This window comes from Garra rufa, chromosome 16 (assembly GCF_049309525.1).
Source record: "Garra rufa chromosome 16, GarRuf1.0, whole genome shotgun sequence".
NCBI classification, from domain to species: Eukaryota; Metazoa; Chordata; class Actinopteri; order Cypriniformes; family Cyprinidae; genus Garra; species Garra rufa.
In genome coordinates, this window is record NC_133376.1 from 20,537,680 (window position 1) to 20,552,417 (window position 14,738).

The 14,738-nt window shown below is 37.8% G+C and overlaps 1 protein-coding gene across 2 annotated transcripts in view; it reads left to right on the plus strand.

Annotated features, from left to right (window-relative positions):
* Positions 1-7,296: 7,296 nt before the first annotated feature.
* The window catches only part of abca1b (ATP-binding cassette, sub-family A (ABC1), member 1B), a 41,776-nt gene continuing 34,334 nt past the window's right edge, over positions 7,297-14,738 (plus strand). For both annotated transcript variants that reach the window (XM_073821032.1, XM_073821033.1), the window contains exons 1-4: positions 7,297-7,362; positions 10,549-10,642; positions 13,495-13,636; positions 13,748-13,866. In XM_073821032.1, the coding sequence (XP_073677133.1) occupies positions 7,297-7,362; positions 10,549-10,642; positions 13,495-13,636; positions 13,748-13,866 (421 nt within the window). The remainder of the gene's footprint in view (positions 7,363-10,548; positions 10,643-13,494; positions 13,637-13,747; positions 13,867-14,738) is intronic.

Here is a 14,738-nt window from a genome sequence, read left to right on the forward strand (position 1 = left end):
ACTAAGAAACCAAACTCTATAGCAACTTATAGGAAACTATTATTAACAAAATATTCTCAGACATGAGCCTCACAGTTTATGTCATTTGTATGATTATTAATTCAAAAAAACAGCATATTAATTTGTTTTATTAGGGTGGCCATGGAAAAAGGACCGGAAAAATGATTTCTAAACTGCCTAACATGTCTGGGGTTTGGCTTTGAATGTGAAACAAATCTGAAAAAAAACTTATACTTCAAAAAATCTTTTTAATGAATATCTCTACTAAAATATTTTCCAACAAATTTCCTACAGAAAAAATAGTCAAGCCTAAAAGAAGGCATACACCATAAAATATTTTTATAGTAGCATCTGTACGTTATTGCAGCCAGCGTTTCCAAAGTCAAACCTAACCGACTTCATCTGGTGAATTATGACGTTGGCAACACTTTCTAATCATTTTTTAATGGTAGCAAGTGTAGAGCATGTGTTTCCAGGGGTTCCAGAAGGATGTTTTACATTATTTCATCACCCTCCTGCACTAAAAATGTCAGAAATCTTTCATTACTTCCTTCACCAGAGGCACTGACAGTGGTGGACTGTATGCCAACAGCTGACCCTTCCTCTAGAAAGTGAGATCACAGACAGGTTACTTAAGGTCAGTGGCTGTTTAGAGGTTTTTAAACCTTCGTATTGTCTACTAGATCGGACTGTGTACTAGGAAATCATTTTAGGATTATTGTGTACGAATTGTTAGTGAATTAAAATGTCTGTTTTGTTCTGCTAGTATTATGAAATACCTTCCCTGCCACTAGAAATAAAGATATCACTGGATTGTAGAACATGGGTAAATTTGGATACTGAGCTCTGCAGCGTTTCTGAAAATTAAGATGACTCAGTGTTTGTGTTTCTCACAAAACAAGAATACCGGATCCCAGTCCAGGATTTTCCAGAGTTTCACTAGCTTTCACAATGTCAGTTACATCTATGTTGCAACACCACTGAACACCAAACACAGAAAAGGTACATCTTGGCATATGCCATGGCATTATATTGTACACAGTTTGTACTTGACTTTACTCAATTGTGACCCTGGACCACAAAACCAGTCATAAAGTCTCCGAAATTTCCATCGATGTATGTTTGTATAGGACAATATTTGACCTAGATACTACTATTTGAAAATCTGGAATCTGAAAATGCAAAAAAAAAAAAAAAAAAAAAATCTAAATATTGAGAAAAACTCTTTTACAGTTCAAATTAAGGTCTTAGCAATGCATATTACTAATCAGAAATTACATTTTGGGAAAGGAAATTTACTAAATATCTTCATGGAACATGATCTTTACTTAATATCCTAATGATTTTTGGCATAAAAGAAAAAACTATGATTTTGACCCATACGATTTATTGGTTACTGCTATAAATATTCCTGGTGCTACTTATGACTGGTTTTGTGCAGGGTTACAAATGGTTTATGGAAAATAGCTCCCTGATGAGGATTTAAGCATTAAGAACACAATAATAAGTGTAAGTACATAGCTCAGTACATCTTATTCTGGTCTAGTCCGAAGTATCCACCTACATTTACCAAGAAAAGGCACCAAAAACAATACATTGCCTACCTTGCCATCACGAGCACTCATGCAGATACACCATATACACGATTCCTGATGCCTGGACATTGAGTCCATTGAAAGATGACCTTTGTCACTATTCCCATAAATGGTCTTTTACTTACCACTCCATGTTTGCGTTCATGTATCATTTCCCATAAATACAGATGATTAAAGTAAATCCAAACTGAATGGTAATATTAACTCAATTTACCATCCAATAGCCAAAAAAAACCTTTTCTTTTATGACAAAAATCATTAGGATATTAAGTAAAGATCATGTTCCATGAAGATTATTTTGTAAATTTCCAACTGTAAATATATCGAAACTTATTTTTTAATTAGTAATATAAATTGCTAAGAACTTCATTTGGACAGTTTTAAAGGCAATTTTCTCAGATCTCAGAACAAACCATACATCAATGAAAGCTTATTTATTCAGATTTCATATGATGTATAAATCTCAGTTTCAAAAAATAGACCCTCATTGTCACGTATCTGGTCTATCTTGTCATCATGAACTCTTGCACCACACTTCATGGACTTCATTCCCCACAAGCCACTGCACTAATCACTGCATTCACCTGCTCTCACTTTACTGATTACCGCTCACAGCTGCACCTCATCACACTGACTGCATTTAAGCTTCTCACACACACAGCCACTCTGCGAAGTCTTATTGTTCCTTCTGGTCTGTATTTCCGAGCGTTTATTCCCGTGTTTGATTTCCTGTGTTTTTGATTCCTGGACTCCTTCCCGTGTTTTGATTCTCGCTGCCAGCCCCGACCTTTCTGCCTGTTTTGACCACGATTTCTGCCTGCCTCTTAGTGTTTGTTTTGTGTTTGTTTGTTTTGTGTTTGAAATAAATGCTGCAAATGGATCCGCACGTCTCTGACCCTCCTTGTGACAGAAGACTTCGTCGCACCAGGATCCGGCAGCCTTATCCCACCACCAGCGCAAACATGGACCCAGTCAACCAGCTACTTAATCTGCGACAGGGAGATCTACCCATTGATGAATATGTTCACCAGTTTTGTGAGTTGTCCAAGGAACTACCATTTTACGATGAAGCGTGGCTTAGGGGCCTATTTCGTTATGGACTTAATGAACCTGCCAAATCAATGCTGCCTGGAGGGGAATTTAACTGCTCGCTACAGGACTGTATGCAGTATGCGCTGTTGCTATGTGTCTCACCGTTAACTGTGGGTGTTTTAGAGGAGCCACAGCACAAGATGTCTGCCCTTCCAGAGCCTGTTCACAACATGGCTGCCCTTCCGGAGTCTGCACCCAAGATGGCTGCCGCCACGCCAGAATCTGCACCCAAGGTGGCTGCCGCCACGCCCAAATTTGCACCCAAGACTTATCAAAGATTAATGTCTAGCGTGGAGGACCCACCACTGCTGTCGGCTCGAGCAGCTGGTCTCCCAACCAGCCTTCCAGAGCCTCCGCTGGTTCAGCCCGGCCTTCCAGAGTCTCCGCTGGTCCCGCCCGGTCTTCCAGAGTCTCCGCTGGTCCCGCCCGGCCTTCCAGAGCCTCCGCTGGTTCAGCCCAGTCTTCCAGAGCCTCCGCTGGTTCCATCCAGTCGTCCTGAGATTCCTGTCTGCCCGGTTCTGGTCACAGAGCTCATGCATGGACTGTTCCCACCCACCCTCCCTGCTGCTCCAGTCCCGCCACCTCTGTCTCCTGACAGTCCCTCTGCTCACCCACATCCCACCTTCGGTGCAGAGGACCTCCATCTCCGCCGGGGTCGCCAGAGCCTTGGGTTCCGCCTTGGTCCTCCGGATCCTCTGTGTCGCCCAGGACCATCGACTCTCCAGTTTCGCCTCGGGCTCCACCGGCTCCACCTCCGTCGGTCGGCCCCAGGCAGGAGCCAACCCTTCCTCCACCATGGCTTCTCCCTCCGTTGGCTCCGCCTCAGTTCGTGGTTCCAGTACCCCTACATGGACCTGGCCCTCCATCCCTCCCCCTGTTCCGCCTCCGCTCCACCACCCTCCAGGTTGTATTAGGTGGTTAGAGCGTCTGGAAGCCGCTCCTTGGGGAGGGGCTCTGTCACGTATCTGGTCTATCTTGTCATCATGAACTCTTGCACCACACATCATGGACTTCATTCCCCACAAGCCACTGCACTAATCACTGCATTCACCTGCTCTCACTTTACTGATTACCGCTCACAGCTGTACCTCATCACACTGACTGCATTTAAGCTTCTCACACACACAGCCACTCTGCAAAGTCTTATTGTTCCTTCTGGTCTTTATTTCCGAGCGTTTATTCCCGTGTTTGATTTCCTGTGTTTGATTCCTGGACTACTCCCCGTGTTTTGATTCTAGCTGCCAGCCCCGACCTTCTGCCTGTGTTTGACCATGATTTCTGCCTGCCCCTTTGTGTTTGTTTGTTTGTTTGTTTGTTTGTTTGTTTGTTTGAATAAATGCTGCGAATGGATCAGAACGTCTCTGACCCTCCTTGTTACACTCATGACTGGTTTTGTGGTCCAGGGTCACATTTTGTGTACTCAGTGAATGATGTTCACATGTATTATTTATTATTTGATATTTTCTTAACAGATTGTGGTCATTTTTGCATTCAAATGCTTAATATAGTCAGGCATGGTTGAGTATTTTATCCCATCAACTGTATTCAAAGAAATAGATCCCAATGGAGTAAAAAGAGAAAGTGATTGAGCCAAGTGTTGTAATATGCCTGCTTTTAAGACCCCAGACTGCATAAAAAATACTTTTTTATCATTTAGAAACTTAATAATAAATCTTTCAAATAAGATTCTGTCATTTACGGCCATTAAAAGGCAAACAAAAAATCGTATTTTTCCAAAAACACAAGTAGATGAGGCATGTTTCATCCCTGTGTTGTTTTCATGGCATTCGTTTGTCTGCAGATGTTTGCAGTTACGCCGTTTAAGAGCTGTTTTGGGCTCCACGTGTTGATCCAGACTCAGTTAAAATGAGCAGCACACTGCACTGGATGACCGAGAGTAACCCCGGCGCTCAGAGCGGATGCGCTATAAAACCACTTCAAAACCCTCAGATGCTCCTTCACACGAGAACCACCGGCGTCAGAATCCAGAGGGACGAATATACATCCGATTTATTGGAATTACAGCGAATGTCCATCAAAGGTCATCAGCTGTCTGGTAAGATACATTTATGTTTGGTTTTCTTTAACATCGTTTATGTGTTTTTTAATGTTCTGAGGAGAATGAACGGCAAACGAAACGTTTCAGGTGGCGTATTATTGAAAACAATACAAATGCCATAACAATATTTCAGTATTTTTGACGAGAGAGTAAAAGTTGTCAAAGGAAATCACTGAATGAAAGTTCATTCCATTTTTTATTGGAATAACTTTAAATGAAATTCTGCGACACGCAGTTTTTATTTCGTCTAACTGAAGAACAGCTGTTGAGCCTCAGAAACAAAACCTGACGTTTTTAAAAAGCAAAAATAACGTCAAAATAACAAAAGTTTACAACGTGTGGTTCTTTATCAGAAATATCAGAAGTGCTATTTGAGAACAGTAACAGAACAATGAACCGGACAGACAAAGGTTCAGGTCTGAATGTGTAAAAAACACGAAAAACTTAGGTTAAGTGCCTTTAAGTATTACAGTAATTCAAAGTGATGGCAAATCTATAACCTGCAGTAAAAGTTAACTAGACGTTTGACTATTTTGGGTTGAATTATAGATCAAAACATTTTAGTAGAAACTACAGTCAAGTAGCCTAGAAATGACAGAACTTACTGTGCCAAGCTAAACCAGTGGAAATGGATGTTGAAACATGACAAATGAAAAAGAAAACAGTTTGTACACTTTTATGTGACCCTGGACCACAAAACCAGTCTTAAATAACACAGGTATATTTGTAGCAATAGACAAAAATACATGTATGGGTCAAAATGATCAATTTTCTTAATGCCAAAAATCATTAGGATATTAAGATCATGTTCTATTCACATGTTTTGTAAATTTCCTACCATAAATATATCAAAACTTACTTTTTGATTAGCATTATGCATTTTAAATAGTATTATATCATTTGGACAACTTTAAAGGTGGATTTTTTTTACACCCTCAGATCTTCAGAAAAGTTGTATCTCGGCCAAATATTGTCCTATCTTGATAAACCATACATCAATGGCTTATTTATTTAGCTTTCAGAATTTGCGGAAATCTGAATTTTAAAACAAAATTGACCCATGACTGGTTTTGTGGTCTATCTATAAAAGTGGAAGACAAAACACGTGCAAGTAGGGAAGGAAAAGCTGTCTGAGTTCTCAAAGTAACATGCAGCCTCAAGCATTTCAGCTTGAACATAAAGGGGAAACGCCTGGAATTAATAGTTAATGACCAAAAGAATGTATATATAAAAACCCATAGAAAGCAGTTTGTGTTTGTCACAGGTGCAGTCGTGTTCTTTCTTGATCTGTGCATGGTGCTGGGATTTAAAAGGGCCAGCAGGAACATTGTCCTGGGTGATGAATTGTGTGATAAAGGGTGCGGGCGTGAATATGGTTTTAGAAATTGATAATTGTTTCTTTTTGACTTATTCTTAGATGTCTCAGCTAAACCTAAATATAAATGTGTCAGCTGGTGACATACAGTAAGAGTATAGAGTGAATGATAAGCATAAAATGAATGTGGATAGCAGGTCAGGCCATAAAATTTGATGAAAAACTGATGGGAATTTGTCATGTGAAAGAGATTTTTCAAGTAAAAGTGTCCAGTTGATATTACTGTATATTTCTTTATCGGCATCGATGGTTCTGTGAAGAACCTTGAACATCCATGGAACCTTTCAAATGCACAAAAGGTTCTTTATAGTTGAAAAATATTTTTTAAATGTTGTTCACTGAAAGGTTCTTTGGGGAACCAGAAATGGTTCTTCTATGGCATCAAAAACCCTTTTTGAACCTTTATTTTTAAGAGTGTACCTGTGGCCTGAGGTGATTAATCCTATAAAACCTACTGGATCATATTTAATGCTTTTTTTAATTATATTAAAGCCTCAGCATGATCGAAAAACTTTGCTTAAAACCTGTTGTACAAACCTGTGACAGTTTACACTTTAAAACAAGTAACATTGTAAAAACATCATACCATTTTACTATTATTTCTAACAGGCTTAAGTTTCGTTTTCATCCAAGCTCATCACAAACCTGATCATTTCTGTTTTGGGTTACCTGATTGAATCACTGAAAGACTCAGACAGTGAGAACAATGTAAGCGTTAGATGAAGATCACTCAAGAATGTCTGGACCCGTTTCGCATTTGAATAGCGCCGTTAGCATAGAGCAAGGACACCGATTCGCTCCCTGACTTCCAGCAAATCTGTGCATTTTAAATGAAGCTCTTTGATCAAACGTGGCCATTAAGAGTGAAGCTACCTACCCCAGAGACCCTAATGGCCTGTGAAATTCCTTGCTTGATGATTCTCTGACACTACAAGGTCCACCACTTCCAGGAATTCTGGGAAAAAAAAAAAGGTCGGCCTTCCCTAAAACGAGGCAGGAGAGGAGAGACGAAAAGGGAAGACGTGAGCGAGCAGTAGAGAGGCTGATAGGAGGGCTGCACTTTGTCCTGGACTTTTGAGCTGCTCTGTTGGTCGCTGCTGGATGCCTTTTTCACTCCGCGTCTCCCTTGTGTCGTTGCAGTTGAGAGCTGAGAGTGAAGAAGGACCCGAGTGAAGATGTCTGTCTTTACTCAGCTGGGTCTGCTGCTGTGGAAGAACTTCACCTACAGAAGGAGGCAAACGGTAAGGACAACAGATTTAATATCTATACATCTTTCAGGTTTTCTCATTGATTTTAATCTGCGATCATAAACAGGAATAACACTTATTCAAATGCAAATATTTGTTTTTTTAGTCATTGTAAATTTAATTGATCAACTCTTAATTCCAGATAATATAATTCTAGATTCTTGAGATGTTTACTTTCCAAAACAATCCACATATCAAGTCATTTGAATATAATTTCAATACAGAATGCTGTTATATTATGATTCTCAGGACCACCTGGACCACAAAACCAGCCATAATTTTCCATTTCAATTATTTGAAGCTTTCCACTGATGTATGTTTTTTAGGATAGGTCAATATTTGGCCCGAGATACAACTATATGAAAATCTGGAATCTGAGGGTGCAAAAAATCAAAATGTTGAGAAAATCGCATGTAAATTTGTCCAAATGAAGTTCTTAGAAATGCATATTACTAATCAAAAATTAAGTTTTGATATATTTACGGTAGGAAATTTACAAAATATCTCCATGGAACATGATTTTTACTTAATATCATCATGATTTTTGGCATAAAAGAAAAATCTGTAATTTTGTCCCATACAGCGGATTTTTGGCTATTGCTACAAATATACCCATGCTACTTAAGACTTAAGGTACTTAAAGGGATGGTTCGGAGTAGAAATGACTTCATTGCCATGCACTCCGAAGCCCATGTAAATACCCCATCCGAAGTTTTTTTTACCTTAGTCAAACATTTATGGAGATATTAGAGTTTTTCGAATTGCTTGTTACAGGAGTGAATGGTACATGTGATGTATCTCGTAAATTGCACCACTAAACGTGCAAGTAATCTTACCAAACTTGTACAGTAGTGTAAATAGGTTATGTACTCACAAAACGCTGCATCGGAACATTTGTAAGTCCACCATGAGTGTTTTAAAAACACGTTTTACCCGAGAACTACTAGTCGAAAAAACTACAAATGGCGACACGTCGACGTCACTTCCCTGGTTTGAAAAAAGCACGTAAAAGTCCTACAAGTTGACATGCAGACAGATGTAGTAGGAGGACTTTTACGTGCTTTTTTCAAACCAGGGAAGTGACGTCGACTTGTAGTTTCTGAGACTAGTAGTTCTCGGGTAAAACGTGTTTTTAAAACACTCTTGGTGGACTTACAAATGTTCTGATGCAGCGTTTTGTGAGTACATAACCTATTTACACTACTGTACAAGTTTGGTAAGATTACTTGCACGTTTAGTGGTGCAATTTACGAGATACATCACATGTACCATTCACTCCTGTAACAAGCAATTCGAAAAACTCTAATATCTCCATAAATGTTTGACTAAGGTAAAAAAAACTTCGTATGGGGTATTTAGATGGGCTTCGGAGTGCAATGAAGTCAATTCTACTCCGAACCATCCCTTTAAGGTTTTGTGGTCTAGGGTCACGTTTATGTGGCTCTTCTAGCAACAAAAGTGATGCAAAAATTGGCAGACATAGAATTCAAATCGCCATCTCCTCAAAATGGTATTTTACTCTTTAAACCTTCAAAAAAAAGTTTTTTGGTGTATAACATGCCAATGTAATGTGTATATTTACAAGTTACTTCCAAGATGTCTTAAAACATGGTTATTATATAATACATGTCCATAAAACAGAATGTGGTATTTTTAAAATCTTAAATCCAGTGCTTAATTACATTTTCTATCATTTAATGATTGGAAATGCATCAGTACTGATGCATTTGCATTTTTATGGTTTAAAATAAATAAACAAGTAAGGGAGAATGAGTGGTCAGTTGGCTTACATTTCCCATTGGATCTCAATAGACATGCCATGTTCTAGGGCTGTAACGATACGCGATATGAAACCGAAATCGCGACACTTAGATCCACGAGGAGAATCGCGACACACCCCGTGACTACCTTTCCAATCATGTGACGCCTGCCTGCAAAAGTTGAGCTAGTTGAAAAAGAACGTGAGGAAACATGGTAACCAACCGAGAGATTGCGGACCCTCCCTCCTCATTTAAGGCAGCAGTATGGCAACATTTCGGAGCTGTGTGATACATAAAATACGGAGAAAGACTATTAATAAAGAAAAAAAATCCAGAAAATGCGTGTAGTACAGCCTGCGCAGTAAAAATACAATTATGTGTAAAATGTCATAGTAAACTGACATGAAAACCACGCTAGTCATTGTCCCATAAAATGACAAATAGCAAATAACATATAGTATTTTCTTTACATTTCATTTATTTTGTTTTTGTAAAGTAAAATGAGAGCTTGTTGTTTGCAGCTACGTTTACCCCGAGACCGCGTCGCGAACACCAGCTCGACCGCAAAACACTTTCACTATGAGAGAAAGCGGCAGCCGCGCAGAGATTCCACCGCTTGATGCGTCCCATGTCAAATGGCTTTTAAACGGTCTTCAGACAGAGCGTGAACACAAGCACGGGACAGTTTGAGAACAGCGTCAGCGTGTACCGGATTGAGTCCAAAGAGCAAATGTCACCCGCACTGCACTGACAGATAAATATTATTCCACCGTTACGTCAGGTATAGCGGTTCACCCGTCGGGTAGGACTCTGTTTCGCACACATAGAATCTTGCATCGCTAGCAGGTTTAAAGAATTTGACATCTTGACAATTTTATCACTATCCTGTTAAATAATTAAAAAAAAACAATCAGTGACAGACAGACCTTATCAGTTGTTAATTTTAATACAGAAGGTTTTTATTAAACCTTGTGACCTTGTATGTAAAACTGATTGAAATTGAATTTTTTTTTTTAAATAAATCTGTTGTTTGATTTTCAGTTTCATGTTTTAATTTTTGTTCAAAATATCGTGATACGTATCGCATCGTGAACCCAATATCGTGATCGTACCGTATCGTGACCTAGGCATATCGTTACACCCCTACCATGTTCCCAGCGGATGTCTCTCTCTGCTGTTGTACTATATCTGGAGGGTCTGATCGATCCTCTGTCATGTATTAATAATAAATGTTGTTAATAAAAACCTGCCCTTGATGACATGACACACCAGAAGCCCTTACCTTAGACATTAGAGACTTGAGAGCTTATTTCCTGAGAGCTCTATTAGTCATGTTTCTCCGGGGCAGAAGATGGTCTCTAGTGTCTGCACTTACAGAAAACACTGACCATTTTTGTCCTCATGTATTTGACTTGAACAGCTCCAACTGCTGACGGAGATTGTGTGGCCTCTCTTTATTTTCTTCATCCTGATCGCAGTGAGGTTGAACTACCCGCCTTATGAACAACATGAATGTGAGTATACTCAGTTTTGTATCTGTGAAAAGAGAGAAACACATTTTAGAAGACATAATGTTGTTAAATTCCTGGTTTGGCATTGGAATGGCTTCCACGTGTTTCATGCAAAACAACTTTTGCGATGCATCCTGTGCATATGAATTCCATTGTATAACCTACATGATACACAAAGGGCGAAAACGCACGTTTTGTTTCATTGCATGGTTTTTTATGATGTATCATTATCAGATGTGTCAAACTTGCAGGGCGTTTATTGGTAATATGTCAGTCACACACAATGTGTATAAAGATAGGGTGATGCTATCAGGAGCATGCTGGGATTTAAATAGCACCCTATAGACAAAGTAACCACTATTTTGGCACAAACAGGCACAAAATGGTCTATATTTTAATATTAGCTAGTTATTTTATATTGGAGTGACTTTGATGACTGCATTTATTAGCTTAATTATAAGCTGCTTTGTTCACTCTGTCATTATGTCTTGTTTTATAGTTTTTATTGTGATAAAAACTATAAAATGCTACTCATGCCAGGCTGTAAACTAACCAGGAATTCAAAACACGATCCTTGAATAGCAGCATTTGAAAAGACATGCTACAAAACAGATGATGTTGTGAGATTGTGAATTTTCTGTTCTACTTTGTGGAGCGGGAAGCCTTGATCATGAGATCTTGTTGACGCACAGATGTGTCCGTGCGCTACTGCTTTGGTTTATACAGGAAATAGGAGGTCCTGTGGACAATTTCACTTCTCTAAGTCTGGAGTGTGCTGATGGACAAATAGATTTGTCCTATGCAAGTACAGTCATGTTGCAACCTCTCTTGCTGAAGTGATTAAATGGACAGAAAGAACAATGTCCATCGTGTAGTTAAAAATCAATTTGAAGACTTCAGCACCAGCAATATTAAGTTCCCTACAGCTGTAAATGAAACATTTAATTTCCTAATATATTTATATATGTTTAAAGAAAATTACTACATTACACAAACATATTTAAGACTTTTTTTTAATTGGGATATTTTTGACAATTTATTTTTATGATGCAAAAACCAGCAATATTAAGTTCCTGCTGTAAACACCGAATAATTATCTTCTGCTCACCAAGCCTGCATTTATTTGATCCAAAATACAGCAAAAGCAGTAATAATATTGTGAAATATTTTTCCTATTTTAAATAATTGCTTTCTATTTGAATATATTTAAAAATCCAATTTATTCCTGTGATCAAAATATTTTTTTTTAGCATCTCTTTACTCCAGTCTTTAGTGTTACACGATCCTTCGGAAATCATTCTAATATGCTGATTTGCTGTTCAAGAAATATTTTTTTATTCCTGTTATTAACAATATTTAAAATTCAGGATTCTTTGATGAATGTAAAGATCCAAAGATCAGCATTTATCTGAAATAAGAAGCTTTTGTAACATTATACACTATACCATTTAAAAGTTTGGAGTCAGTATAATTTTTGGGGGGGAATTAATATTCTATTTCAGATAAATGCTGTTCTTCTGAGCTTTCTATTCATCAAAGAAACCTGAAAAAATTCTACTCAGCCGTTTTCAACATAATAAGAATAATACATGTTTTTGGAGCAGCAATCCAGAATATTAGAATGAATAAATTAGAATAAATAGTTATTTTAAATAGTAAAAATATTTCAGAACTGTACTGTTTTTGCTGTACTTTGGATCAAAAAAATGCAGGCTTGGTGAACAGAAGAGAATTCTTTAAAAAACATGAAAAATCTTACTGTTCAAAAACTTTTGACTGGTAGTGTATATATATATATATATATAAAGCAAATAATTACATTAAACAAAACATTTAAGATTTTTTTGTATTGTGATATTGTTGAGAATTTATTTTTATGATGATTTAATTAAAAGAAATCATGCATTACAGTATTCTACAAGAATGTGTTTTTTGTAATGACTTTTTAAATTAAATTAAACATATATTAAATGTAGTACAACAAATATTATCACGATACATAATTTTTAACTCATTAAAACTGAAAAAATTGCATTACATTAATGAACATTTGATGTTTTTTGCATTACTGTAATGATAACTTGTGCTTGATTTTAGTAAAAAATAAATAAATAAATTGACAAAATATTTTAAATTAAATAATATATGTGGAATTAAACAATTAGCCTCTGAATTGATTACTTCATGCTTTAAGTATCTTATCTTTGCTGTGCTCAGCAGCGGAGAAGCTGGCACTCTTAAGGTTGACTGATAGCAAAACCGCATATTTGACTCATTAAAGAAATAACAGTGAGTATGTGCGGGGCCATAGGTCACATATATACCGCTTAGGTAATCACTCGATAAGGTCCCCTCGTAGAGTACACATCCTCCAGCACTGGAAAGTCAGATGTTTGCGTTTTTGAGGTCTGTGGGAAGATAAGACAGTCTAAGGGTACACGTCAATTATCTGTACTGTACTATATATAGGATTGGGCTGTAGCACTGGAACGAAAAAATAACGTAAATCTCAGGCGGTACATCATGTCCATGCAGTTGGATGTCAAGCCGATAGCATATCTGTGCTATCTAGAACCCCTATTATCAGAATCACTCGTCATATAGGAAGCAAATGCACTTTTGAAGTCAAAGATGCATTATCTAGAAGGGAAAAAAAGATGGATTATGGCTTCCCTGGTAAAAAATGCTTTTCGCAACTTTTTCTGATATTATCACTCTACGTCAGTGTTTTGATTATGCTGGTTTTATCGTGTACACTTTATTCTCTTCTGCTCTTCGAGAAAGCCTTAATGTGGAAACTCTTTTCAACCCGTTTCAATGAGGTAGTTCATTTTGTCTCCCTTTGTTTGTTACAGGTCACTTTCCCAACAAAGCCATGCCCTCAGCAGGCACCCTGCCCTGGATCCAGGGCATCGTCTGCAATGCCAACAATCCGTGCTTCCGACACCCAACCCCTGGGGAATCTCCAGGAGTTGTCGGAAACTTTAATGATTCCATGTAAGTTGTTGCCTACAGCTGAAGATTTCGCAAGAACACTATAAGGTGGCCAATTATGTGTAATATAAGACACAGAGTGCAATTTGGCAATAATTCAGACTTCTTTTTCAGAATCTCACGGCTGTTTTCTGATGCCAAGAAGATCTTACTGTACAGTCAAAATGACAAGAGCTTAGACGGATTCAAGGAGCTTATCAATGCAGTTAAACTCATGCAAAACAACACAGCTGGTGAGTACAGTAGAGTTGCCTTGAATAAAGATATCACTTTTTCTTAAAGAAACACAGTTGAGGTCAAAAGTTTACATTCACCTTGCAGAATCTGCAAAATGTTAATTATTTGACCAAAATTAGAGGGATCATACAAAATGCATGTTATTTTTTATTTATTTAATTTATAAAAATGGCCCCATTTAAAAGTTTACATGCATTTGATTCTTAATACTGTGTTCGTTTTGTTCATGAGTCCCTTGTTTGTCCAGAACAGTTAAACTGCCTGTTGTTCTTCAGAAAAATCCTTCAGGTCCCACAGATTCTGTGGATTTTCAGCATTTTTGTATATTTGTACACTTTCCAACAATGACTGTATTATTTTGAGATCCGTCTTTTTACACTGAGGACAAGGGAGCACATCTTCATTCTGTTCAAAAGTTTACACCCTTGCCTCTTAATGCATTGTTTGTCCTTCTGGAGCATCTGTGAGTGTTTGAACCTTCTGTAATAGTTGTATTTGGGTGCCCCTAGTTGGATCTCAAAATCATAAAGTCATTGTTGGAAAGTGTTCAAATACACCAAAATGCTGAAAAACCAAATTTGTGGGACCTGAAGGATTTTAATTTACATTTTGCAGATTCTGTAAGGTGTATGTAAACTTTTTCAACTATAGCTCACCTGAAAATACATCCTCATGTGTTTCCAAACATCAAATGTTGATCTTTTCCATAAAGTGAAAGCATAAAGCTCTAAAAGGAGAAAGGAACATCATTAGTGACCCCTATGAGTTGTGTGTAAGTCTTCTAAAGCCTTATGCTAACTTATGATATTCATTTATATTCCAACTTCGAAAATCCTTTGACAACTCCACAAGAACTAACGGCATGAAT